The following is a 26,363-nucleotide window of genomic DNA, read 5'->3' as shown; positions in this document are numbered from 1 at the left end:
TAAGGATTACACGTTGTGGCTGATCCGGTCTTAATTTATCGGCCCATTCCTGGCAAGTGGCAACTACATACAAAGTCGTCCACATATCACATTGAATAAGGAAAATTAAACCTTTTCCGACCCAAATCATCAGATATAATAAGGTATTATATTATGGAACGGCTGGAGTACAGCACAATATTTCATGCGGAGGACTTCTTCTCTTAGATCAGAACGACATCTTCCAATTTGTTGGCGCTAATCATATACAGTAGTAAAATAATATGAGCAGCCTCGTGCAGCAATGGAAAGCTGCGGTAGGCCATAGGCGACGTACGGCAGCGCTAATACTCAAGTTGACAACGGCATGTGGAACATGTCAAACACGCGTCCATGAAATCCTACCAAGAAGTTCAACATCAAGCAAAATGGAGAGACTATATATAGCTTCCATACCGTTCTGGTTTCACTCACATCCATCGCTGCGATATTCCTTCATTCCCTTCTAGCAGCTAGCTTGCAAATTAATTCTAGCTTTCTCCTTCTGAACGTGCAGTGGTGCACATGGCGGCTTCCTCTCGCTTCCCGTTAGCTGCTCGCTGCAGCCTCTTGCTCACGGCAGCACTGGTCCTAGCGCTGAGCCTTGGAGCCCACGGTCATGCAGGTGCCGATGCCGGTGCCAGGTTAAGCTCGTCCTTCTACGACGACTCGTGCCCCGGAGCGGGCGACATTGTCCGGCGCGTCATCCAGAAAGCCCGCGTCGCCGACGCGCGCATCCCGGCCAGCCTCATCCGCCTTCACTTCCACGATTGCTTTGTTCAGGGCTGTGACGGCTCGCTTTTGTTGGACAACGACCTCCCGGCGATCATGACCGAGAAGGAGGTCCCTGCCAATGACAGGTCAGCACGCGGGTTCAAGGTGGTCGACGACATCAAGCGTGCACTGGAGAACGCATGCCCCGGCATCGTGTCTTGCGCCGACATCCTTGCCCTCGCCTCCGAGATTTCCGTCGAGCTGGCTGGAGGGCCGCGCTGGAGTGTGCCGCTGGGCCGCCGTGATGGCACGACCACCAACATCGAGAGCGCCAACAATCTCCCGAGCCCCTTCGACTCTCTGGAGACGCTCCAGGAGAAGTTCAAAAACTTGGGCCTCGACGACACCGACCTTGTCGCCTTCCAAGGAGCACACACCTTTGGGCGGGCGCAATGCCAGTTCACGCAGCGGAACTGCAGCGCCGGGCAGGACGACGAGACGCTCGTGAATCTCGACACAGTCACCCCTGACGTCTTCGACAACAAGTATTACGGCAACCTCTTGCGTGGCCGCGCCCCTCTCCCTTCCGACCAGGTAATGTTGTCTGATCCCGTTGCCGCCGCGACCACCGCACGGATCGTTCGCAGGTTCTCCGGAAGCGAGAAGGACTTCTTCAAGAATTTCGCGGCCTCGATGGTCAAAATGGGGAACATAAGCCCGTTGACCGGAAGGGCCGGGGAGATTAGGAACAACTGTAGGAGGGTGAACAGAAAACCCTATTGACGAATGAGATTGATGTTATGAGTTGTGAACTCGTTGTCTTTGTGTAAGTCATTCTTTTAATTCATTCCAACTGTAAAGTGTTCCCTTATTATTTTGTTTTGGATACAAGTGTAAATGTTCAGTATGTGATTTTCACAAACCAATATTTGTATTATCAAATGACTTGTCTTCGATAAACATATTCATATCGCTTTACCACTGCTACAAAATGGCATGTCATGGGACTATATATCTATGTATTTTGAATTTATGACATTGCCTTATCAAAATTTTCATGGTTTTATATCTACTAGCAAAAGAGCCCGTGCGTTGCAACGGGAGAGAAAACATAACACACGCTCTTAACTCAACAACCATCACTCAAGACCATAATAGGTCCATCTCCTTTATTTTTGTGAGGCATCATATTTGTGTTGCCGCTTATCCTCCTTCTCACTCTCGCCGGCGTTGCCCTCGATGTTCACACAAAATAACAAAAAACATGTGTTGAATATGGTTAATCCTAAGGCGTCTCTCTCTTCCTCTCTCTCCACCCTCTCCCTCTCTCTCTCTCCCTCTCTCTCTCGCTCGCTTTCTCTCACTCTCGCGATGGGAAATCTGTTGTTTTCCCCTGAGACATTTTTCAAAGGTATGCATGTGTAGTTATCGATGTTTTTTTCCGTATATGGTTATAGTGGGGTGTTTATTTGCAGTTCGGATCGCCGCCGGTATAAAAAAAATCCGAATCTTGCGCTATAAATTATAAGTTTGCTTCCATAACAATATTTTAAAGATATTTAAAAGGTAAAATTAACATCATATTTAGATTGCACATATTTTTCTAATAAAATTTCATATATAATATGTTAAAATCGAAGTTACAGTTTAAAGAAAAAAATCATTTGGTTTGACTCAAATATATTCCGAAATGATATTTAAAAATACTTAACAGGTAAAAATAATCTCATATTCATATTCTACATATTTTTTTAATCAAATTTCATATATAACATGTTTAAATCGGAGTAACGGTTTAAAAGATATGGATGGTTTTAAAAAGCATTTGTTTGACTTAAATATGATTCACGGATGAATTACCTAAAACATCAGGGGGGGGTTTCAAAAAATATAAAATAACAGTTCGGGTGTGACTTAAATCCGGACGGCGGGTTGATTTTAAGAAAAGATAGGGACTTTTGTGTAAAATATGAAAATAACGATTCGTATTAACTTAAAACAGGACTGCGGGTTGAATTCTCTGAAATAGAGGGACTTTTCTAAAAAAATGCCATGGCGGACGAAATAAACCCAATTTACTTTATTATTAGGTAAAGATTTGGAATAACCTATTAACAAATTGACAGGAAGGAGGCAAGTTTTTGTGTCTCCGATTTCAAGATTTTCCGGACTCTGAAAAATAAAAAAAATTACAGTAATGAATAACGTTGGAGACAACACAAGTGCCAAAGTACGCCCCTAGAGGAGCCACGTTGGCCCACACCCCCTCCTTCTGGCCTGTGGTGTGTGTGCATGGGCCCATGCACCGCCTCCCTACCATCCTTCTAAATGTGTAGTAGTCCTTCAGGATTTTCCGGACTCTGAAAAATAAAAGAAAAATACATTAATGAATAACATTGGAGACAACACACCAGCCAAAGGAGGGCTAGAGGGGAGCCACGTGGGCCCACATCCCCTCCTTCTTGCCTGTGGCGTGTGTGCATGGGCCTGTGCACCGCCTCCCTACCCTCGTTTTCAATGTGTAGTGGTGCACATGGCCGCTTCCTCTTGTGTTGTTAGCTTCTCATGACAACATCCTGCTCATGGCAACACTAGTCCTAGCGCCGTGTCACGGAACTCATAGTCATGGCAGTGTCCATGCCGACTTGAGCTCATCCTTCTATGATGACTAGTGCCCTGGCGTGCATGACATTGTCGATGCATTATCCAGAACGCCTGCCTCGTCGACATGCGAATCATATGTCTCGACTTCCATGAATACTTTGTCAAGGGCTTTGATGGCTTGCATTGGTTGGTCAAAGACCTCTTGATGATCAAAATTGAAAAGCAGGTCCATGCATTCCCTTGGCATTGAGGTGGCCGATATCACCAAACGCACGCTAGAGAATGCATTCCCCTGGCATTGTGTCTTGCGCCAACATCCAAGCCGTGGTCACCCCAGTCTCCGTTGAGCTGGCTCGAGGACTCTCTGGAGACGCCATAGGAGTAGTTCAGAAACTTGGACCCCAATGACACTAACCTCGTCGCCCTCCAAGGAACCCACACGATTGGGTGGGTGCAGTCCCGGCTCACTCAGCGGAACTGCGGCGGCATGTAGGGCAAACAATGTCGGTGAACCTTGACACAACATCTTTGGCATCAAGTACTATGACAAACTCTTGTGCGGCCGCGCCCCATTCCCTCTGGACCAGATAATGCCATCTAACCTCACTGTTGCGGTGACCCTCACACCAATTGTTCACATGTTCCCCAATAGCGACAATGACTTCTTCAAGAATTCCGCTACCTCGATGATTGAAATGGGGAACATAAGCCCTCTGACAGGAAGAGGTTGGGAGATTAGAACCAACTATTGGAGGGTGGGTATAAAACCCTATTGATAAACGAGATTGCTATTACGACTTGTGAACTCATGATGCTTGTGTAAATCATTGTTTTGATTCATATTCTATCTAGTAGCTAGCCCTAGTCGTAAAAGATAGCTAGCCCCCGCTAACCTACTGCATGTATATGTGTGTTTTTGATACACATATTCACTGTGCTTTGAAACCATTCAGTTTATTGTCGACGCATTGGAGAGTGTGCAAAAGGGATATGGTGGCTTGCCACTACATTTAACAGGCATAGTGTAGAAGGTAGGGGGTGGGCGTGTTTGATAAGTAGAGTGTCGAACACAAAACAAATCACTCAAAAAGCCAAAGTGACAATTCTGTGTTTGGATGGTTGCAAATATATAAAGAAGAATCAAATGAAAGTAAATGAGTGCAACAAGTGACTCAATAAGTATTTGCATTGATTTTTTTTATTGCTTGATTTTTCTCATGTGGGTAGAGCCTAAGCTTATATGTTGTAAAGACATTGGCTCACATATACATGGGATTAAAGCCTTAGCATGCATCCATAAATACTAAGAATAATTACAACAAATTCTAATCATTGCCTTAAGATCTGGGGTTTGTATTTAACTCTCATGCTATAATCTAGTATAATAAGTTGACACTTGACTTATTATAATCATTTGTTGAATGATGCACCCAAGAATAATTTCTGAAGATGACGGACAAAAAGTCACCCACAAGATTATAGTATCGAGGCCCCCACAAAAACAATTACAAAGTCAGAACCTTGAACACGGGCATGAGCAACAAAGAGAATGGCATTTTCAAGGATTTGTGGAGGAAACTTCCTCGTTGATGTTAGTTATATATCACCCATCATGGGCGATGTGATCTAGGGGAAGAAACCAAATCCACGAGACAAGCGTCCTGACATGTACTGAGAATTGACTCAACACCACCGGCTAATACTGGAGACACGACTATCTACCGTTCGCAGATGAACATGAGAAGAGGCACCCAAAGCAAACAACAACAAACGAACATCTAATCGAACAACTAAGGGGTTAATTCTTTTAACACACCGATTAATTGAGCAACTATATATTGCCTATTCCTCCAACTCAAGATGTCCCACACCCTTCTTTCACTCTAAACATGTCCCACACCCTTCCTTCACTCAATGCTCTCCTTACACATGCGCAATACCCCCAAGTTATGCTCCCTTCTTATCTTTACAGTTCCTAGCTCCCTTTGATACAAGATCATGAAACAAACACATATATCAACTCCTTAGATACATGGCCCCGCCATCATCCAAGATAGATCAGTGCTATTTCCAAACACACATTAATCAACTAATTGACTAGTTAAAAAGTTTGAAGGTCAACTACATCTCTTATGATCAAAATGTAGTGCCCTAGACACATATTAATAAGATTTCAAATGGTCACCCTCACTATTCTTCTAACATTTTGAGTTTTTGTTTGTTTGGACAAAAAGTACACAATACGTTCAAGATTGTGTGGAAGAATTCTAATCCGTGTGGCACTCTCACATCAGGATGGCTTGAATGACATAACATGTACCATTGCGGTAGAGAACGTGTATTCTTTGTTGAACAATAATTCTTTTCACCGCGGCCTGCACGCTAGGAAATCTTTTTTCATTGAGTGATCACTTGGTGGGGGAGGATCCCCTCATGAATGCATTACTCAAAGAGCAGGTAGGCAGTGTTAATTACATAAGTTTACACAACGAGAGGAGAGATAAAGGCGCCAATACATAGTGGCCTCTATACTAACATGGTCCCTAAACCCGAAAAATCCAAAGAGAATAGTCTGAAATGATGTTTCTAAGAGTGCCGAACGCAGAGAGGTGCTCATTGCAGAAAACATGGGCATTGCAAGAGTCCCAGATTTTTTACAAGATGGCAAGGGCAATGGTGGGCCAGTTGTTGATGTTGAAGCCAACCGGGTGTTCCAAATGTGATTAGTCACAGTAGGAGCAGTGAGGCCGAGGAGCAGCCAAGACTTGCATAAGCTAATCTTTTTTCTTTGAGAAACACAATACAGACGCAGACACTTACGAACACGTACATACACATATCTTTATGACCGCGCGCATGCATCCTTACCCCTATGAACACTGGCGGAGCTTCAGCAAGGCTCAATGGGATGCGTACATGCAGAGCAGGAACGCAACAGCCTCACTGAAACATTCGTTCTGTAGTTCCTCGATAAAAGCACTCAGCAGAGGAGCTCAGTGTCCGGCAACTGCCCACCACGATGGTCGAATGTCTTGGCTTATTTTGTGCTCTCCGGCCCGCCCAACTTCTCTTTTGTAGCTCCCCCACTACCTATGAGCACGTCAAAGAGACCGAGGGGGGATCTTGAGATTGTATCTTAAAACCTATCAGTAGACAATTATGATCCACATGAACAAAAAAATCGAGGGGTGATTCACATGAACAAATGACTCTTTTTTCTTAGGGAGAAAAACGGCCCAAGCAAATACTACTAGCAATACTAGACGCGTATGTAACTCAAAAAAAACACGAACCTGGGCCTTCCATACATGCTTCAAAAGAAAGTCAAAATCGTGCTACCGCCAATTGGATTGGGTTGGGTTTGGGGGAGGGCCACACATCACGAGAGGCACGCAAACGCACGATCGAGACCAGGACTCCGAGCGCAACACAGCTCGCGCGTCCTTTAAGATCAGGACCCGCCACGGCCGCCGCTCCCTGCCTTCGTCGCCCCCCCCCCCTCCTCCTCTCAAACCCTAGCCCGCCTCCCTACCCCTCCTTCAGTAGTAGAGCACATGGACAACTGCTATATGGCACATAGGGTGTGTTTGGTAGAGTGCATGGAGAGTATATGAGCTCAAGAGTTTCCTCCTCGACCACTTTTGGATGTTTGGTAGCCTGCATGGGTCTCCTTGACATGCACGAGCTCAGCCCAAATACGCTCTTAGCATGCACGAAGAGAGAACACCCCAACAGCCGTTCACTGGTCAGCATGCATGAGCAAAGCGAGCCACAACGTGTTTCAGAAAATGTTCAGAATTTCTAAAAAATAATTTAATCTTCAGAATACCAAAAGTTTTTCAAATTTTTGAAAAATCTCCAGATTTTCAAAATATGTTAAAATTTTCAAAAAATGTTCTGATTTCCAAATTTTGGTAAGATTTTCAAAAAAAGTTCCAATTTTTTTAAAAAATAAAAAGATTAAACTTTCAAAAAAAAAAAATAGAATTTTAAAAAATGTATACATTTTCAAAAATGTTGTTTTTTCATGTTTCAAAAAATTGTTCACATTTTTTTAAATGCTTTGTTCACTTATTTGAAAATACCGGTTGCTACAGTACCAACTGACATGTCTAAACAAATGCAAGCTGCCAAACAGAGTCTGAGCTTAGCATGTCCCAGCACATACACCGCAACCAAACAACAGCAAATGTGTGCACTCAGCATGTCTACACTGATCATGTATCAGAGGGGAACAACCATGCTAGGTTGGCAATGCTACCAAACACACCCTAACGCGCTGCAAAGGAAATGAGCCCCCCCCCCCCCCCCCCCCCCCCCCCCCCCCGCTCTCCCCTTCGCGCCCTTCTGGGCAGGCCCATCTGCGGCCAGGATGCCGCCTGTTTTTTGTTCTTCTTTTCCTTTTTCTTTTTTTCTTTCTTCAATAATTTAGGATATCAAAAGGTTCTATATTTCAAAAAGTTGCTAATTTTGAATCAAGCAATCATGAATTCAAAAAATATATTCATGGTTTCAAGAAGATGCTCGGGAATTCAAAAAATGTTCACGAATTTGTAAAAAATGTTCACAAATTTAGAAAATGTTCATGAATTTTAGAAAAATGTTCATGATTTCTAAAAATGTATTGATTTCAAAAAATGTTCATGAATTCAAAAAAAATCTAAAACAATTTCACGATTTCACAAAAATGTTCGTGAGTTTTAAAAAATTTCATGATTTAAGAGAATGTTCAAGAATTTATAAAATCAAAACCGTGATTTCGACAAAAATATTCACGTATTTAAAAAATGTTCATCATTTGAAAAATATCACGAATTTAAATGATTTTCGCAAATTGAAAAACAAGAATAAAAATGAAAATAGAGAAAATAAAAAACAAAAATAAAGCAGTAAAGGGGTAAAAAAGAAAAAGGAAATTGAAAAAAGGAAAGAAAGAAAAAAAGAAAAAAAACAGGAGAAAACGGTTCCCCTCCCAAAACCGGTTGGGGTGAACCCCGAAATGGGCCGGCCCATAGAAATAGTAGCGCGTGAGGGGGTATGCGCTATGTCGCTTGCCAGCGACCTATGCACTCTATAGAAAGGGTCGTGCACATCGCTTCCTCTTGGATGCCATTAGCTGCTCACAACAGCCTCTTGCTCATGGCAATACTAGTTCTAGCGCCGAGTCACGGAACCCATAGTCATGGTGATGTCTATGCCAGGTTGAGCTCACCCTTCTATGATGACCGGTGCCCTAGTGTGTGTGACATTGTCGATGCATTATCTAGAACACCCGCCTCGCCGATGTGCGCATCCCAGCCAGCCTCATCTGTCTCCACTTCCATGAATACTTTGTCAAGGGCTTTGATGGCTCACTTTAGCTGGACAAAGACCTCCTGATGATCGGAATTGAAAAGCATGTCCATGTCAATGACAGATTGATCTGTGGGTTTGAGGTGGACAATATCACCAAGCGCACGCTGGAGAATGCATTCCCCTAGCATTGTGTCTTGCGCCAACATCCAAGCCGTGGTCGCCCTGATCTCCGTTGAGCTGGCTGGAGGGATGCCCTAGAGTGTATCGTTGAAGCGGCGTGATGACATGACCACCAATGTCGAGAGCACCAATAATATCACAATCATTTTTGACTCTTTGGAGATGCTATAAGAGTAGTTCAGAGACTTGGGCCCCAATGACACTAACCTCGTCACCCTCCAAGGAACGCACACCATTGGGTGGGTGGTCCCAGCTCACGCAGCATAACTGCAATGCCATGTAGGACAAAATATGTCGGTGAACCTCGACACAACATCTTGGGCTACAAGTACTGTGACAAACTCTTGTGCGACCGCACCCAATTCCTTCTGGACCAGGTAATGCTATCTAAACTCGCTACCGCAGCGCCCCTCACGCCAATTGTTCACAGGTTCTCCGATAGCGACAAGGACTTCTTTAAGAATTTCACCGCCTCGATGATTGAAATGGGCAATATAGCTCCTCTGAGTTGGGGAGATTAGAACCAACTATTGGAGGGTGAATAGGAAACCCTATTGATGAACGAGATTGATATTACGACTTGTGAACTCATGATGTTTGTGTAAATCATTGTTTTGATTCATCTTTTATATCTAAATAGCTAGTCTCCACTAAGCTATTTCTCTCAATATACAAGCATGCCTATACAACATGCAACTGTGCATATTAAATGTCACACCTCGACATGCAAACATGCATGAGAATTTACATGATGTCAGTTTTAGTTCTCACATTATTAATTCAAATGTTCATGTTCAATACAACCAAATCACTATGAGATATATTACAAAAAATTCTCACAACAACGTGCAGGGTGTCATCTAGTTCTGATAGCAAAGTGACCTCTTATTCTTTCCTTTCGAAGCAAATGAAAATGTTCTCTTTTCTTTAACGACACGTGAATGCATTCTTTTCATACGGGGTGGCTTGTTTTTGATACACATATTCACACCGCTTTGAAACCATTTAGTTTATTGTCGACGCATCGGAGAGTGCGCAAGAGGGATATGGTTCACATAAAACTATCAATAGACAATTATGATTCACATAAAACTATCAATAGACAATCATGATTCACATGACCAAATGACTCTTTTTTTCTTACTTATTAATTATAAGGGGCGAAAAACGTCCCAAGCATAATACTACTAGCAATACTAGACGCGTACGTAAACTAAAAAAAAAACCTGGACGCGTACGTGAACTTGGGCCTTCCATACTACTCGCTTCAAAAGTCAAATCCTTGCTTCCACCGCCAATTGGATTGGGTTGGGTTTGGGGAGGGCCACGCGTCAGGAGCGGCGCGCGTGACAGCAAACGCGCGATCGAGGCCAGGACTCCGAGCACAACACAGCTCGCGCGTCCTTTTAAGATCGGGACCCGCCGCCGCCGCCTCTCTCTGCCTCCGGCGCGCCCCCTCCTCCTCGCCTCAAACCCTAGCCCGCCCATGGCGTCGCCGCCGGCAGGCTCTTCCTCCTTCTACTCAGGCGAGGGCGAGCCTGCCTCCTTCCCGAACCCGTGGTTCGAATGGGAGGGAACCGGCCACCGCCTCCTCTCCCCCTACCACTCGCCGCCACCGCCGCAAACCCTAGCCCATGGCGTCGCCGCCGCCCCCCTCCTGGCCCCTGCCCCCTCACCCACCACGCCTCCGCCCGTCGCGTCGCCTCCTCCGCCTCCTCAGCCCGCGCCCGGCTTCGCCTTCTGCCCGACCGACCGCGAGCTCGTCTCCTTCTACCTCCGCCCAAGAATCTCCGGCCAGCCGCTCCCGGACGCCGCCAAGCAGTTCTTCCACGAGGCAGACGTGTACGCCACGGACCCGGCTTCCCTCGTCGCCGGCCGCCTGCCGGGCCCGGCGAGGGCTCAGGGGGAGAGCAAGAACTGGTACTTCTTCAGCCTCGTGAAGCCCAGGAGCGCCCAGGACAGCCGCAAGTGCCGGATCGTCGGAGGGGGCAAGGGCACATGGAAGCAAGAGCGAGGGAACGGCGTCGTCGGCGCCGAGGGCCGCGCCGTCGGGCGCCTGGAGAGGTTCACGTACACGCCCAACCCCAAGGAGGACAAGAAGCCGCCGGAGTGGCTCATGACGGAGTTCAGCGTCGACCAGCACGACGACGGCGGCCAGCCGAGGCCGGTTCTTTGCCTCTGCAAGATCTACCAGAGCCCGCGCTTCCTCAAGTCCGCCTCCAAGAACTCCGCGTCCGCGCGCAAGAGGAAGTCCGCCGCGGACGAATCACCCGCCGTCAAGCGGCAGCTCCTGTTTCCCGCGCCGCCGCCTCCACCAATTTCGTTGCTGCCCGTCCTGTTTCCCCTGCCCCCTCCTCCCGCACCAAATCTGTCGGCCGAAGACGACGTCTGGCGCACATTGGTGCAGACCCAGAATTGAACTTTAGCTTGGAAGAGTTCACCGCTCCCTGGCCTTGCTCAATGACGGCAGCGGCGCCGTCTCTGCTAGGATCCGGCCATGGAAGTCAGTGCGCTTAACAGAGTTCTTACATACAGCGGCCATCTCTGAAGATGTTCCTCTCCTCTACTTGTTCAGTTACCCAAGGGCTGACAGTGACTACTCTCAACGGCTGAGATCTCACCAACCGCTTTGATTAAGTCGCTCTAGTTAAACTAGTCATTACCTTTACTGCTATTATGGTTATTGTTTGCTAAAATCAAACCCTGGCCATTATACTCTACAGCGTATACTCCATGACAATATATATATCATTGCTCAATTTTGGGAGCAATGTGATTCTTAAGTTTGATTTGATGCTATGTTGTGTTGTGCAATGTGATTCTTAAGTTTGATTTGATGCTATCTTGTGTTGCACAATGTGATTCTTAATTTCTGCAGTAGATAATGTGGTTCTTAAGTTTGATTTGATGTTATCTCGTGTTGCACAATGTGGTTCTTAATTTCTGCAGCAGATAATGTGGTTCTTAAGTTTGATGCTATCTTGTGTTTCACAATGTGGTTCTTAATTTCTGCAGTGGATAATGTGGTTCTTAAGTTTGATGCTATCTTGTGTTTCATCTTATGTGAATTTAGCACTGCAACTGAATCCTTGAATATATGTTGTATCCTGTTGTTCTCCATAAGTTTTGTTAATCCTGCAAGATCTTTGTTCTAGGCTAGAAACAGGCATAATTTGCTTACCGGGGGTCTGCAACTACTGTATGCTGCAGCCGGACTTATGGATGTTCATCTGTTTTTTGTAATGCTCCCTGTCGTCTATGATTCGCCCCTTGTACACTTTCCTTTGTTAACTTGTTCGTTGTTGCATTACTGCAGAATGGTCACGATTTGTAGCACGATCGCCGTCATGAACTGAAGATGTGCTTTGCTTATAAAAAAGATCCTGACACAATTTGAGTTTTGCAGTTTCAGTTGTTTTTGCCTGACAAGGTTTTACTTTGACATAACATATACTCCATATTTTGTTCGGAGGATACAGGTGTTGCTCATTGTATGATCTCTGAGGATATCCAGAATGATCTAACACAATCTGTAGCACAGTTGCACATACAAATTTGTGACACAATATGCAGTTATTATTTCTAAATCAGTCAGATGATTACATATTTTTGCTGGAGAGGTATTTTAAATTTGCTGGAACTTGGAAAATAGACCAGACTGACCATTGGGTGACCGGTACTCCTACTTTACATGCACAGCTGCTAGTTCTCTGCTCTCACCGTTGGCATATAAATTCTTCTTCACCTCGGCTCGAAGACTTGTTGTTCGATTTGTTCATTGAATACGAAATGGTGCTTCAGTTGAGCTCTTGTGTAGCAATAGTTTAGCATTCAGCAGATGTTTCTCCAGCTGACATGGATACACATGTGCCCGGAGGATCGGGCGGGCTGGGGGGGGCCTGTGATGGAAACCTCAGGAATCATGGAGGGATTGCAATTGGTTTAGAAGATTGGGCAGTAAATTCTTAGACTTGGGACCGCAGTTATGTGTGATGTTACAATTTTGATCCTACTGTAACTTAACTGTAAAAGACAAGTGGGATTGAAACTATCAGATCAAATGAAAAAACCCGAGCATGTGTATGTTACTGCAGAACTAATTTTGGGCTGTAAATTCTTATATGTTATAGTTCAGTTTTCTTCATGATTCTATTGCGTCTGGTTTTGTGGAGACTGCCCAAAATTGTGGTTGTTCTGAATTACTGTGTGCACAGCCGCTGTTTCGATGCGGTGCTACGTCGACAATGCTTAGCTCTGATAGAACTGCAACTATGCACCCAAGGCACACAACTAAGTTCAAGATGACCAACGAGACCTTTCGATCACCAGTATCGTGTCGCAAACACACTGGATTTTTTTGGTAATCTAGATGGTGAACTTGTAGACTTAATATAGATGGGGTCAAATGTAACCAGGAACTCCAAAAGGGTCATGCGGTACACAAGTGGCTGCTGATCAGTAGCCTAAATCTGAGAAGCTGAGCGATTGGCTTCAACTGCAGTAACAAATGGCCAGTTATCTTGCAACCACACATAATACATTCAGTAACAACTGGATTTAGTTTGCCTCCATTATAAATTTATAAGTAATAAAGTACAGCAGAAAACATGGCCTGAAAATTTTTTCAGATAGAAATAGCAACTTCGTTTTTTTGTCACAGCTCATTATTTTTACCACAGCAGCAACACAATTGTCATCCAAATAAATAAAGTAAATCCAGTGTAACTGAAAAGATCTCGAATGTATTCTTATAAATCTAAGATGCCCGACAATTCTTCCAGCGAGTCAAGATTTTTTTTAAAATCAAAAGGCTCTTCGCCCTGTTCCATTTCAAACGAAATGAAAACAGTGTCACAACATTTAGACCATTACAGACCTTTTAAACAGGCCACATCTCAAAACATCAACATCTAGTAGTCATGAATTATTATTCTTACAGCCAGCATCACATCAGCAAAACTGAAAATGCGCCAGAATAGAAACTACAGCGACGGTCGCAGCTCCCTGATTTCTTGTGTCCTGGGGCCATCAAGGACGCCGTTCTATAGTTTAAGCCAGGCTGGGGAGTCACCAGAGCTTTGCCTTCCTGGAGCAGCAAACACTGCTCGCCAACATTTTAGGAAATGTAGCAGCCTCTGGCAGGGTACCTGATAAACCAGTCTGACACAATGCAAGCAAAGATTATACTCCCTACGTCCCATCATATAAGATGTTGTTACAACCAATATGATGTAATCATATTCACAGCAGCATTTTCTTACTCCTACTACTGATCCAAATTCTAGCAGAAGATCCATAATTGACGAAATCAGGCCCAGAAACAACGCCAGCCAAATCTTGCCAAACTAGCTTGGTAACATCACAATCAAAGAACATATGTTATCAGGTTTCATCTTCACTGCAAAGCAGACAACTCTTGTCTTTTAGCCAAGTTATTATCCCCAGCTAGCAGTTAATTATGAAACAACAACCATAAAAACATTTACACCATAGGAGGCACATGAAACTGCCAAAGAGAAGTTTGACTTCTCAAAGATTTGTGGAAGCTAGCACATGATACAATGCAGAAAGATGCAAAACTGGAGGCAAAACTGGGAAAAGATCCTGATGTAGCTGTAAAAAGACAAGAAGTGGGATTGAAATATCAGATCAAATGAAAAAACCTGAGCATGTGTATGTTACTGCAGGACTAACCAAGTGGTACCACATAGCCATGCCTGGTATTGAAGAAAGGCTCATATATTGATGCATATAGAATTTAGTACGAATGATAACTTGCTATCTACCCATGAGGCAACAGGAACACGTTTTATGTAGAATGCTTAATCTTCTGTACAAGAAATGGATATTACCCAAATCAACCTCAGCATGGCTAACACTTCAGATAAACTTCGTATGGCAGATAAAGCGTTTCATCCAATGTAACAGGTTCTGCTCCAAGCACTACTAACAATCAGGTGAAACTAGCAAGTGACCAAATTGAGAGGATAATCTGCCACATTTATTGTCAGGTAAAACAAAACTCACAAACAGAAAACACATGTGGATTGCTAAATGAGTATTCAGCATATTGAGAAGAGCACCAGATAACCTCTCGGGATAAAAACGGGACATAGATAAAAAAGGCAAAGTCAAATTTTCAGTTCAAGAAATAGACACATGAGGCAGGTAGATTGCAAAATAGTTCTCCAGTTCAAGAAAATAGAGACATGGGTAGCTGGCATATATTTCAAACGCACAACAAAATGACTTGGTAGTTTTGGTGTCAAACAAGCATAAATTCCATACAACCACATGACAGCAAGAGCTTCTTGATCACAACTTGATATACATCAACAGAGAAGCCTACAGGTCAAACTTGGTATTGCGGGCCACGCTGACCCGTTCAGAAGCACCACATCACTCAAAGCTATTAGATCAGATGAAAGGCTTAGCGTTCACAACATAACGCTCTAGTGCCGGAAAGAAGGTATGCGAAACTAAAGTTTGTTTGAGCCAAAATCTAGTATAAGCAAGGCCTTTGCAATGGAAACTAGCGACCAACTTGCCATCCATATCAACCTGAAGTAGCCAGTCGCTAAATTTGAGCAGCATGAGCAAATGACCATCCGAAGAAGCGACTACCCCAAACCCATGTGTGTTAAACCTTCCAAAGCGCGTGGTGAGCTTTGCAACCGGCAACTCAATGTGGTACTTGTTGCACCAGACCTCGCTCGTGTAGTCCTGCGCCATCCAGATATCGATGGTTGCCGCTGCATAATTAAAGCTGGACACGCCGAGCATTCCATCCATCTCAAACAGGTTAGTGCAGCGAGAAACAACCGGAACGCGCATGTGCCGGAACAACTCAGTGGTGGTGTCGAATACCACTATCCTCTCATTCTGCTCTTTGTGCCAATGCAGGCCACCGCGGAACAGGAATGACAGGCTGAATGCCAGTTCCCTAGCATCAGGGCACCCTATGGACCGTGGCGGCTGGCCGGAGCCTAATACCAACACGCAGGAGCCACCTTGAGCGTCAGGCGCCGGTCCAGTGGGGAACTTGTACAGCAATAGCCGGTACTCGCCGGTTGGGCTGCGCGAGTACATCCCCAAGGGCACGAAGCCAGGAGGCACCGGGAGGCGAGCATACTGACGAGTCGCCGGGTTGCAGAGGGAGAAGCGGCAGTCGCTCATGGCGAAGACGAGGAGGCCGTCGCAGGAGGCGATCGCGCGGAAGGGGCCCTGGCCAAGTCGCGCGACTGGCCGGAGCTGGTCGTCGGCCGCGGCCCCTGCCCGGCGGTCGAAGGGGATGATGTCTAGGGACTCGATGTTGTAGACGTAGAGGAGCGGGAGGGCGGGCTGGCAGGCGTGGTGGGCGAGGAGGAAGTCGCGGGCGGAGGTGGCGCGGCGCCAGACGCGGCAGACGGCGCGGCAGCGGAGGAGGGCTTTGGGGGGCAGGCGGACGAGGACCTCCCAGATGAAGATCTCATCCGGGAGGCCGGGGTGGAGAGGCGCGGCCTCTTCTGCGCTCGCAGCCTCCGCCATGGTCGCCGGCTGGGCGAGCGATTCCTCGCCGGAGCAGTGGAGTGGGTGACGGCGGCGGAGAGAGGTGGAAGACCTAGAAACAAAACGGAAATGCATTTGCACTGGGCTTAGCCCATCTCGTTGGAAAATATACTAGCGCTTAAACGGGCCTCTTTCTTTTTTGATAGAGCTTTCCTCTACTTTTTGTGAAGGTGGTCCAGTCCAGGTTAAGCCCATGCGTGTTTCATGTTTGAGTTTTAGCCGCGTACTGATTATTTGATGTTTCACTGGATCTGGAAGTTTGCCTAAAAAAGAGATCTGGAAGTCCTATTGATTTTGTGCTGGAGCTGAGAACTGTTATGCTGTTTTCTGAATGTACACAAAGCATGGGTCATTGTGTTTTCCTTCAGGCAACCCGACACATAATTGGAAGAGATCCAACAACCAAGTTGGCCCGAAGCAGCGCTGGTTAGAGATGTAATAGTCTCCAAGAAATGATCCTAACACACAACACACGAATGTATGGCAACAATCTGTTGGTGCACAACACACTGAGCCCCGTTCCTCGCAAAAACAAAAAACTGGATAGATCGGGCCCAATCACGTAGTGCGCTGAATCAAATTGAAGCCATTGCCGCTGCGATGGCCCAAAACGAACTAAGGACTAGCCTCACATGTCACCATTTGGCTTCTCCTCCTCCGAGTTGTTTAAAAGCCATCTACACTCACAGAAGTGGCGAGTGATGAGGAAGGCTGATGGAGGAGCATCATATAGCCAATGACATAGCCAGAGAGGGAGGCTGGAAATTGGGAGATCGGAGGAGCACAGAGCAACATGATGGGATGTCGTGTTGGTGCTCCCTGACATAGTGCTGGATTTACCACGAGGAGGAGGAGGAGGGTTGCACAAGCACCATCCAACAGATGCACTAGAGCTACAAGTGTATGGAAGCTCAAACTGAAACTAAGTGGGTGTGCATCCAACTTGCTTGCTCATGAAGACCTAGGGCACTTGAGGAAGCCCATCGTTGGAATATACAAGCCAAGTTCTATAATAAAAATTCCCACTAGTATATGAAAGTGATAACTCAAGAGACTCTCTATATGAAGAACATGGTGCTACTCTGAAGCACAAGTGTGGTAAAAGGATAGTAACATTGTCCCTTCTCTCTTTTCTCTCATTTTTTAAATTTGTTTCTCTCTTTTTCCCCTCTTTTTTAGGCTTCTTTGGCCTCTCTCTTTTTTTTGGGGGGAGGGGGGCTTCTTTGGCCATTTTTATTTTGATAACCTCACATGAGACAATGTTCTAATAATGATGATCATCACACTTTTATTTACTTACAACTCAATATTACAACTCGATACTATAACAAAATATGACTCTGTATGAATGCCTCCGGCGGTGTACCGGGATGTGCAATGATCTAGCGTAGCAATGAAATCAAAAAACGAACAAGCCATGAAAACATCATGCTAGCTATCTTACGATCATGCAAAGCAATATGACAATAAATGCTCAAGTCATGTATATGATGATGATGGAAGTTGCATGGCAATATATCTCGGAATGGCTATGAAAATGCCATGATAGGTAGGTATGGTGGCTGTTTTGAGGAAGATATAAGGAGGCTTATGTGTGACAGAGTGTATCGTTGTTGGGGAACGTAGTAATTTCAAAAAGATTCCTACGCACACGCAAGATCATGGTGATGCATAGCAACGAGAGGGGAGAGTGTTGTCCACGTACCCTTGTAGACCGAAAGCAGAAGCGTTAGCACAACGCGGTTGATGTAGTCGTACGTCTTCATGATCCGACCGATCCAAGTACCGAACGCACGGCACCTCCGAGTTCAGCACACGTTTAGCTCGATGACGTCCCGCGAACTCCGATCCAGCAGAGCTCCACGGGAGAGTTCCGTCAACACGACGGCGTGGTGACGGTGATGATGTTGCTACCGACGCAGGGCTTCACCTAAGCACTGCTACGATATGGCCGAGGTGGAATATGGTGGAGGGGGGCACCGCACATGGCTGGGAGAGATCAACTGATCAACTTGTGTGTCTAGAGGTGCCCCCCTGCCCCTGTACATAAAGGAGCAAGGGGGGAGGCCGGCCGGCCCTCTATGGGCGCGCCAGGGGGGGAGTCCTACTCCCACCGGGAGTAGGACTCCTTCTTTCCTTGTTGGAGTAGGAGTGAAGGAAAGAGGAGGAGAGGGAGAAGGAAAAGGGGGTTGCACCCCTTGTCCAATTCGGACCAGAGGGGGGGCGCAGGCCTCCTTCCTTTTGGCCTATCTCCTCTATTCCTGTATGGCCCAATAAGGGCCATATACTCCCCGACGAATTCCCGTAACTCTCCGGTACTCCGAAAAATACCCGAATCACTCGGAACCTTTCCGAAGTCCGAATATAGTCGTTCAATATATCGATCTTTACGTCTCGACCATTTCGAGACTCCTCGTCATGTCCCCGATCTCATCCGGGACTCCAAACTCCTTCGGTACATCAAAACATATAAACTCATAATATAGTTGTCATCGTAGCGTTAAGCGTGCGGACCCTACGGGTTCGAGAACTATGTAGACATGACCGAGACACGTCTCCGGTCAATAACCAATAGCGGAACCTGGATGCTCATATTGGCTCCTACATATTCTACGAAGATCTTTATCGGTCAGACCGCATAACAACATACGTTGTTCCCTTTGTCATCGGTATGTTACTTGCCCGAGATTCGATTGTCGGCATCTCAATACTTAGTTCAATCTCGTTACCGGCAAGTCTCTTTACTCGTTCCGTAATACATCATCTCGCAACTAACTCATTAGTTGCAATGCTTGCAAGGCTTAGGTGATGTGCATTACCGAGAGGGCCAAGAGATACCTCTCCGACAATCGGAGTGACAAATCCTAATCTCAAAATACACCAACCCAACAAGTACCTTCGGAGACACCTGTAGAGCACCTTTATAATCACCAAGTTACGTTGTGATGTTTGGTAGCACACAAAGTGTTCCTCCGGTAGACGGGAGTTGCATAATCTCATAGTCATGGGAACATGTATAAGTCATGAAGAAAGCAATAGCAACAAACTAAATGATCAAGTGCTAAGCTAACGGAACGGGTCAAGTCAATCACATCATTCTCCTAATGATGTGATCCCGTTAATCAAATGACAACTCATGTCTATGGTTAGGAAACATAACCATCTTTGATCAACGAGCTAGTCAAGTAGAGGCATACTAGTGACACTCTGTTTGTCTATGTATTCACACATGTATTATGTTTCCGGTTAATACAATTCTACCATGAATAATAAACATTTATCATTATATAAGGAAATAAATAATAACTTTATTATTGCCTCTAGGGCATATTTTCTTCAGTCTCCCACTTGCACTAGAGTCAATAATCTAGTTCACATCGCCATGTGATTTAATACCAATAGTTCACATCACCATGTGATTAACACCCATAGTTCACATCGACATGTGACCAACACCCAAAGGGTTTACTAGAGTCAATAATCTAGTTCACATCACTATGTGATTAACACCCAAAGAGTACTAAGGTGTGATCATGTTTTGCTTGTGAGAGAAGTTTAGTCAACGCGTCTGCCACATTCAGATCCGTACGTATTTTGTAAATTTCTATGTCAACAATGCTCTACACGGAGCTACTCTAGCTAATTGCTCCCACTTTCAATATGTATCCAGATTGAGACTTAGAGTCATCTGGATCAGTGTCAGAACTTGCATCGACGTAACCCTTTACGACGAACCTTTTGTCACCTCCATAATCGAGAAACATATCCTTATTCCACTAAGGATAATTTTGACCAATGTCCAGTGATCTACTCCTAGATCACTATTGTACTCCCTTGCCAAACTCAAGGCAGGGTATACAATAGGTCTGGTACACAGCATGACATACTTTATAGAACCTATGGTTGAGGCATAGGGAATGACTTTCATTCTCTCTCTATCTTCCGTCGTGGTCGGATTTTGAGTCTTACTCAACTTCACACCTTGTAACACAGGCAAGAACTCCTTTTTGACTGCTCCATTTTGAACTACTTCAAAATCTTGTCAAGGTATGTACTCATTGAAAAACTTTATCAAGCGTCTTGATCTATCTCTATAGATCTTGATGCTCAATATGTAAGCAGCTTCACCGAGGTCTTTCTTTGAAAAACTCCTTTCAAACATTCCTTTATGCTTTGCAGAATAATTCTACATTATCTCCGATCAACAATATGTCATTCACATATACTTATCAGAAATGATGTAATGCTCCCACTCACTTTCTTGTAAATACAGGTTTCACCGCAAGTCTATATAAAACTATATGCTTTGATCAACTTATCAAAGCGTATATTCCAACTCTGAGATGCTTGCACCAGTCCATAGATGGATCGCTGGAGCTTGCATATTTTGTTAGTACCTTTAGGATTGAAAAAACCTTCTGGCTGCATCATATACAACTCTTCTTTAATAAATCCATTAAGGAATGCAGTTTTGTTTATCCACTTGCCAGATTTCATAAAATGCGGCAATTGCTAACATGATTCGGACAGACTTAAGCATAGATACGAGTGAGAAACTCTCATCGTAGTCAACACCTTGAACTTGTCGAAAACCTTTTTGCGACAATTCTAGCTTTATAGATAGTGACACTACTATCAGCGTCCATCTTCCTCTTGAAGATCCATTTAATCTTAATGGCTCGCCGATCATTGGGCAAGTCAATCAAAGTCCATACTTTGTTCTCATACATGGATCTCATCTCAGATTTCATGGCCTCAAGCCATTTCGCGGAATCTGGGCTCATCATCGCTTCCTCATAGTTCATAGGATCGTCATGGTCAAGTAACATGACCTCCAGAACAGGATTACCGTACCACTCTGGTGCGGATCTCACTCCGGTTTACCTACGAGGTTCGGTAGTAACTTGATCTGAAGTTACATGATCATCATCATCATTAGCTTCCTCACTAATTGGTGTAGTAGTCACAGGAACAGATTTCTGTGATGAACTACTTTCCAATAAGGGAGAAGGTACAATTACCTTATCAAGTTCCACTTTCCTCCCACTCACTTCTCTAGAAAGGATTTGTTCTCAGCAACGAATATCTTGCCTTCGGATATGTGATAGAAGGTGTACCCAACAGTTTCTTTTGGGTATCCTATGAAGATTTACTTCTCCGATTTGGGTTCGAGCTTATCATGTTGAAACTTTTTCACATAAGCATCGCAGTCCCAAACTTTAAGAAACGACAGCTTAGGTTTCTCGCCAAACCACAGTTCATACGGTGTCGTCTCAACGGATTTAGATGATGCCCTATTTAACGTGAATGTAGCTGTCTCTAATGCATAACCCCAAAATGATAGTGGTAATCGGTAAGAGACATCATAGATCGCACCATATCTAATAAAGCACGGTTACGATGTTTGGACACACCATTACACTGTGGTGTTCCAGGTGGCGTGAGTAGTGAAACTATTTCACATTGTTTTTGAAGGCCATGTTGGGGAACGTAGCAGAATTTTAAAATTTTCTACTCATCACCAAGATCAATCTATGGAGTCATCTAGCAACGAGGGAGAGGGGAGTGCATCTACATACCCTTGTAGATTGCGGTCGGAAGCGTTCAAGAGAACGGGGTTGATGGAGTCGTACTCGTCGTGATCCAAATCACCGATGACCTAGCGCCGAACGGACGGCACCTCCGCGTTCAACACACGTACGGTTGGGAAGACGTCTCCTCCTTCTTGATCCAGCAAGGGGAAGGAGAGGTTGATGGAGATCCAGCAGCATGACAGCGTGGTGGTGGAAGCAACGGTGATCTCGGCAGGGCTTCGCCAAGCTCCAACGAGATAGAGAGAGAGGTGTTACGTGGGGAGAGGGAGGCGCCAGAGACTTGTTGCGGCTGCCCTCCCTCCCCCCACTATATATAGGGCCCCTAGGGGGGCGCCGGCCCTAGGAGATGGGATCTCCAAGGGGGGGCAGCGACCAAGGGGGGGAACTTGCCCCCAAGCCAAGTGGGGCGCCCCCACCCCTAGGGTTTCCAACCCTAGGCGCAGGGGGAGGCCCATGGGGGGCGCACCAGCCCACCAGGGGCTGGTTCCCCTCCCACTTCAGCCCATGGGGCCCGCCGGGATAGGTGGCCCCACCCGGTGGACCCCCGGGACCCTTCCGGTGGTCCCGGTACAATATCGATTACCCCTAAAACTTTCCCGATGGCCGAAACTGGACTTCCTATATATAAATCTTCACCTCCGGACCATTTCGGAACTCCTCGTGACGTCCAGGATCTCATCCGGGACTCCGAACAACTTTTGGGTTACCGCATACTAATATCTCTACAACCCTAGCGTCACCGAACCTTAAGTGTGTAGACCCTACGGGTTCGTGAGACACGTAGACATGACCGAGACGACTCTCCGGTCAATAACCAACAGCGGGATCTGGATACCCATGTTGGCTACCACATGTTCCACGATGATCTCATCGGATGAACCATGATGTCGAGGATTCAATCAATCCCGTATACAATTCCCTTTGTCAATCGGTAAGTTACTTGCCCGAGATTCGATCGTCGGCATCCCAATACCTCGTTCAATCTCATTACCGGCAAGTCACTTTACTCGTACCGTAATGCATGATCCCGTGACCAAACACTTGGTCACATTGAGCTCATTATGATGATGCATTACCGAGTGGGCCTAGAGATACCTCTCCGTCATACAGAGTGACAAATTCCAATCTCGATCCGTGTCAACCCAACAGATACTTTCGGGGATACCTGTAGTATACCTTTATAGTCACCCAGTTATGTTGTGACGTTTGGTACACCCAAAGCACTCCTACGGCATCCGGGAGTTACACGATCTCATGGTCTAAGGAAATGATACTTGACACTGGAAAAGCTCTAGCAAACGAACTACACGATCTTGTGCTATGCTTAGGATTGGGTCTTGTCCATCACATCATTCTCCTAATGATGTGATCCCGTTATCAATGACATCCAATGTCCATAGTCAGGAAACCGTGACTATCTATTGATCAACGAGCTAGTTAACTAGAGGCTTACTAGGGACATGTTATGGTCTATGTATTCACACATGCATTATGATTTCCGGATAACACAATTATAGCATGAACAATAGACAATTATCATGAACAAGGAAATATAATAATCATTTTATTAGAGGCATATTTCCAACAGTCTCCCACTTGCACTAGAGTCAATAATCTAGTTACATTATGATGAATCGAATACCCATAGAGTTCTGGTGTTGATCATGTTTTGCTCGAGGAAGAGGTTTAGTCAACGGATATGCGACATTCAGGTCCGTATGCACTTTGCAAATATCTATGTCTCCCTTTTGAACATTTTCACGAATGGAGTTGAAGCGACGCTTGATATGCCTGGTCTTCCTGTGAAACCTGGGCTCCTTGTCAAGGGCAATAGCTCCAGTGTTGTCACAGAAGAGAGTCATCGGGCCCGACGCATTGGGAATAACTCCTGGGTCGGTAATGAACTCCTTCACCCAGATTGCTTCTTGTGCTGCCTCCAAGGCTGCCATGTACTCCGCTTCACATGTAGATCCCGCCACGACGCTTTGCTTGCAACTGCACCAGCTGATTGCCCCACCATTCAAAATATACACGTATCCGGTTTGTGACTTAGAGTCATCCAGATCTGTGTCGAAGCTAGCATCGACGTAACCCTTTACAACGAGCTCTTCGTCACCTCCATACACGAGAAACATATCCTTAGTCCTTTTCAAGTACTTCAGGATATTCTTGACCGCTGTCCAGTGTTCCATGCCGGGATTACTTTGGTACCTTCCTACTTTGGTACCTTCCTACCAAACTTACGGCAAGGTTTACATCAGGTCTGGTACACAGCATGGCACACATGGTAGACCCTATGGTCGAGGCATAGGGGACGACACTCATATTTTCTCTATCTTCTGCCGTGGTCGGGCATTGAGCTGTGCTCAATCTCATACCTTGCAATACAGGCAAGAACCCCTTCTTGGACTGATCCATATTTAACTTCTTCAATATCTTGTCAAGGTATGTACTTTGTGAAAGACCAATGAGGCGTCTCGGTCTATCTCTATAGATCTTGATGCCTAATATATAAGCAGCTTCTCCAAGGTCCTTCATTGAAAAACACTTGTTCAAGTAGGCCTTTATGCTTTCCAAGAATTCTATATCATTTCCCATCAATAGTATGTCATCCACATACAATATGAGAAATGCTACGGAGCTCCCACTCACTTTCTTGTAAACGCAGGCTTCTCCATAAGTCTGCGTAAACCCAAACGCTTTGATCATCTCATCAAAATGAATGTTCCAACTCCGAGATGCTTGCACCAGCCCATAGATTGAGCGTTGGAGCTTGCACACCTTGTCAGCATTCTTAGGATCGACAAAACCTTCCGGCTGCATCATATACAATTCTTCCTTAAGGAAACCATTAAGGAATGCCGTTTTGACGTCCATTTGCCATATCTCATAATCATAGAATGCGGCAATTGCTAACATGATTCGGACGGACTTCAGCTTCGCTACGGGTGAGAAAGTCTCATCGTAGTCAACCCCTTGAACTTGTCGATAACCCTTAGCGACAAGCCGAGCTTTATAGATGGTCACATTACCATCCGCGTCTGTCTTCTTCTTAAAGATCCATTTATTTTCTATGGCTCGCCGATCAATGGGCAAGTCAGTCAAAGTCCATACTTCGTTTTCATACATGGATCCTATCTCGGATTTCATGGCTTCCAGCCATTTGTCGGAATCTGGGCCCGCCATCGCTTCTTCATAGTTCGAAGGTTCACCATTGTCCAACAACATGATTTCCAGGACAGGGTTGCCGTACCACTCTGGTGCGGAACGCGTCCTTGTGGACCTTCGAAGTTCAGTAGCAACTTGATCTGAAGTTTCATGATCATCATCATTAACTTCCTCCCTAGTCGGTGCAGACACCTCAGGAACAATTTCTTGAGCTGCGCCACTCTCCGGTTCAAGAGGCAATACTTCATCAAGTTCTACTTTCCTCCCACTTACTTCTTTCGAGAGAAACTCTTTCTCTAGAAAGGATCCATTCTTGGCAACAAATGTCTTGCCTTCGGATCTAAGATAGAAGGTATACCCAATAGTTTCTTTAGGGTATCCTATGAAGACGCATTTTTCCGATTTGGGTTCGAGCTTTTCAGGTTGAAGTTTCTTGACATAAGCATCGCATCCCCAAACTTTCAGAAACGACAGCTTAGGTTTCTTGCCAAACCACAATTCATACGGTGTCGTCTCAATGGATTTCGACGGAGCCCTATTTAAAGTGAATGCGGCAGTCTCTATAGCATAACCCCAAAATGATAGCGGTAGATCGGTACAAGACATCATAGATCGTACCATATCCAATAGGGTGCGATTACGATGTTCGGACACACCATTACACTGTGGTGTTCCAGGCGGCGTGAGTTGTGAAACTATTCCATATTTCCTTAAGTGTGTGCCAAATTCGTGACTCAAATATTCTCCCCCACGATCTGATCGTAAGAACTTGATTTTCCTGTCACGTTGATTCTCAACCTCACTCTGAAATTCCTTGAACTTTTCAAAGGTCTCAGACTTGTGTTTCATTAAGTAGACATACCCATATCTACTTAAGTCATCAGTGAGGGCGAGGACATAACGATAGCCACCGTGAGCCTCAACGCTCATTGGACCGCACACATCAGTATGTATGATTTCCAGTAAGTTGGTTGCTCGCTCCATTGTTCCGGAGAACGGAGTCTTGGTCATTTTACCCATGAGGCATGGTTCGCACGTGTCAAATGATTCATCATCAAGAGACTCCAAAAGTCCATCTGCATGGAGTTTCTTCATGCGTTTGACACCAATGTGACCAAGGCGGCAGTGCCACAAGTATGTGGGACTATCATTATCAACCTTACATCTTTTGGCATTCGCACTATGAATGTGTGTAACATCATGTTCGAGATTAAATAAGAATAAACCATTGACCAGCGGGGC

The 26,363-nt window shown here is 45.3% G+C and overlaps 2 protein-coding genes and 2 pseudogenes across 2 annotated transcripts; 3 read left to right on the top strand and 1 right to left on the bottom strand.

Annotated features, from left to right (window-relative positions):
* Positions 1-477: 477 nt before the first annotated feature.
* Positions 478-1,515, top strand: LOC123058971 (peroxidase 2-like). Its single transcript, XM_044481635.1, has one exon. It carries the CDS (start codon positions 544-546, stop codon positions 1,513-1,515), a length of 972 nt encoding a protein of 323 aa, XP_044337570.1. The 5' UTR covers positions 478-543.
* A 6,885-nt stretch (positions 1,516-8,400) lies between these two features.
* On the top strand, positions 8,401-9,369 carry LOC123057099 (peroxidase 15-like; annotated as a pseudogene).
* Positions 9,370-10,268: 899 nt separating this feature from the next.
* Positions 10,269-11,570, top strand: LOC123058970 (NAC domain-containing protein 48-like; annotated as a pseudogene).
* Positions 11,571-13,583: 2,013 nt separating this feature from the next.
* On the bottom strand, positions 13,584-16,422 carry LOC123062979 (F-box protein At5g49610-like). Its single transcript, XM_044486682.1, has one exon. The coding sequence runs from the start codon at positions 16,336-16,338 to the stop codon at positions 15,229-15,231; it is 1,110 nt and encodes a 369-aa protein (XP_044342617.1). The 5' UTR covers positions 16,339-16,422; the 3' UTR covers positions 13,584-15,228.
* Between the last annotated feature and the right edge of the window lie 9,941 nt (positions 16,423-26,363).

This window comes from Triticum aestivum, chromosome 3A (genome assembly GCF_018294505.1).
Source record: "Triticum aestivum cultivar Chinese Spring chromosome 3A, IWGSC CS RefSeq v2.1, whole genome shotgun sequence".
NCBI lineage: Eukaryota > Viridiplantae > Streptophyta > Magnoliopsida > Poales > Poaceae > Triticum > Triticum aestivum.
Note: the sequence above shows the minus strand (reverse complement) of the source record. Positions and strands in the feature narration are given on the sequence as shown.

Bases quoted from the DNA above. Each gene is read 5' to 3' on its own strand.
- LOC123058971 (XM_044481635.1), top strand. From the start codon at position 544: ATGGCGGCTTCCTCTCGCTTCCCGTTAGCTGCTCGCTGCAGCCTCTTG.
- LOC123062979 (XM_044486682.1), bottom strand. From the start codon at position 16,338: ATGGCGGAGGCTGCGAGCGCAGAAGAGGCCGCGCCTCTCCACCCCGGC.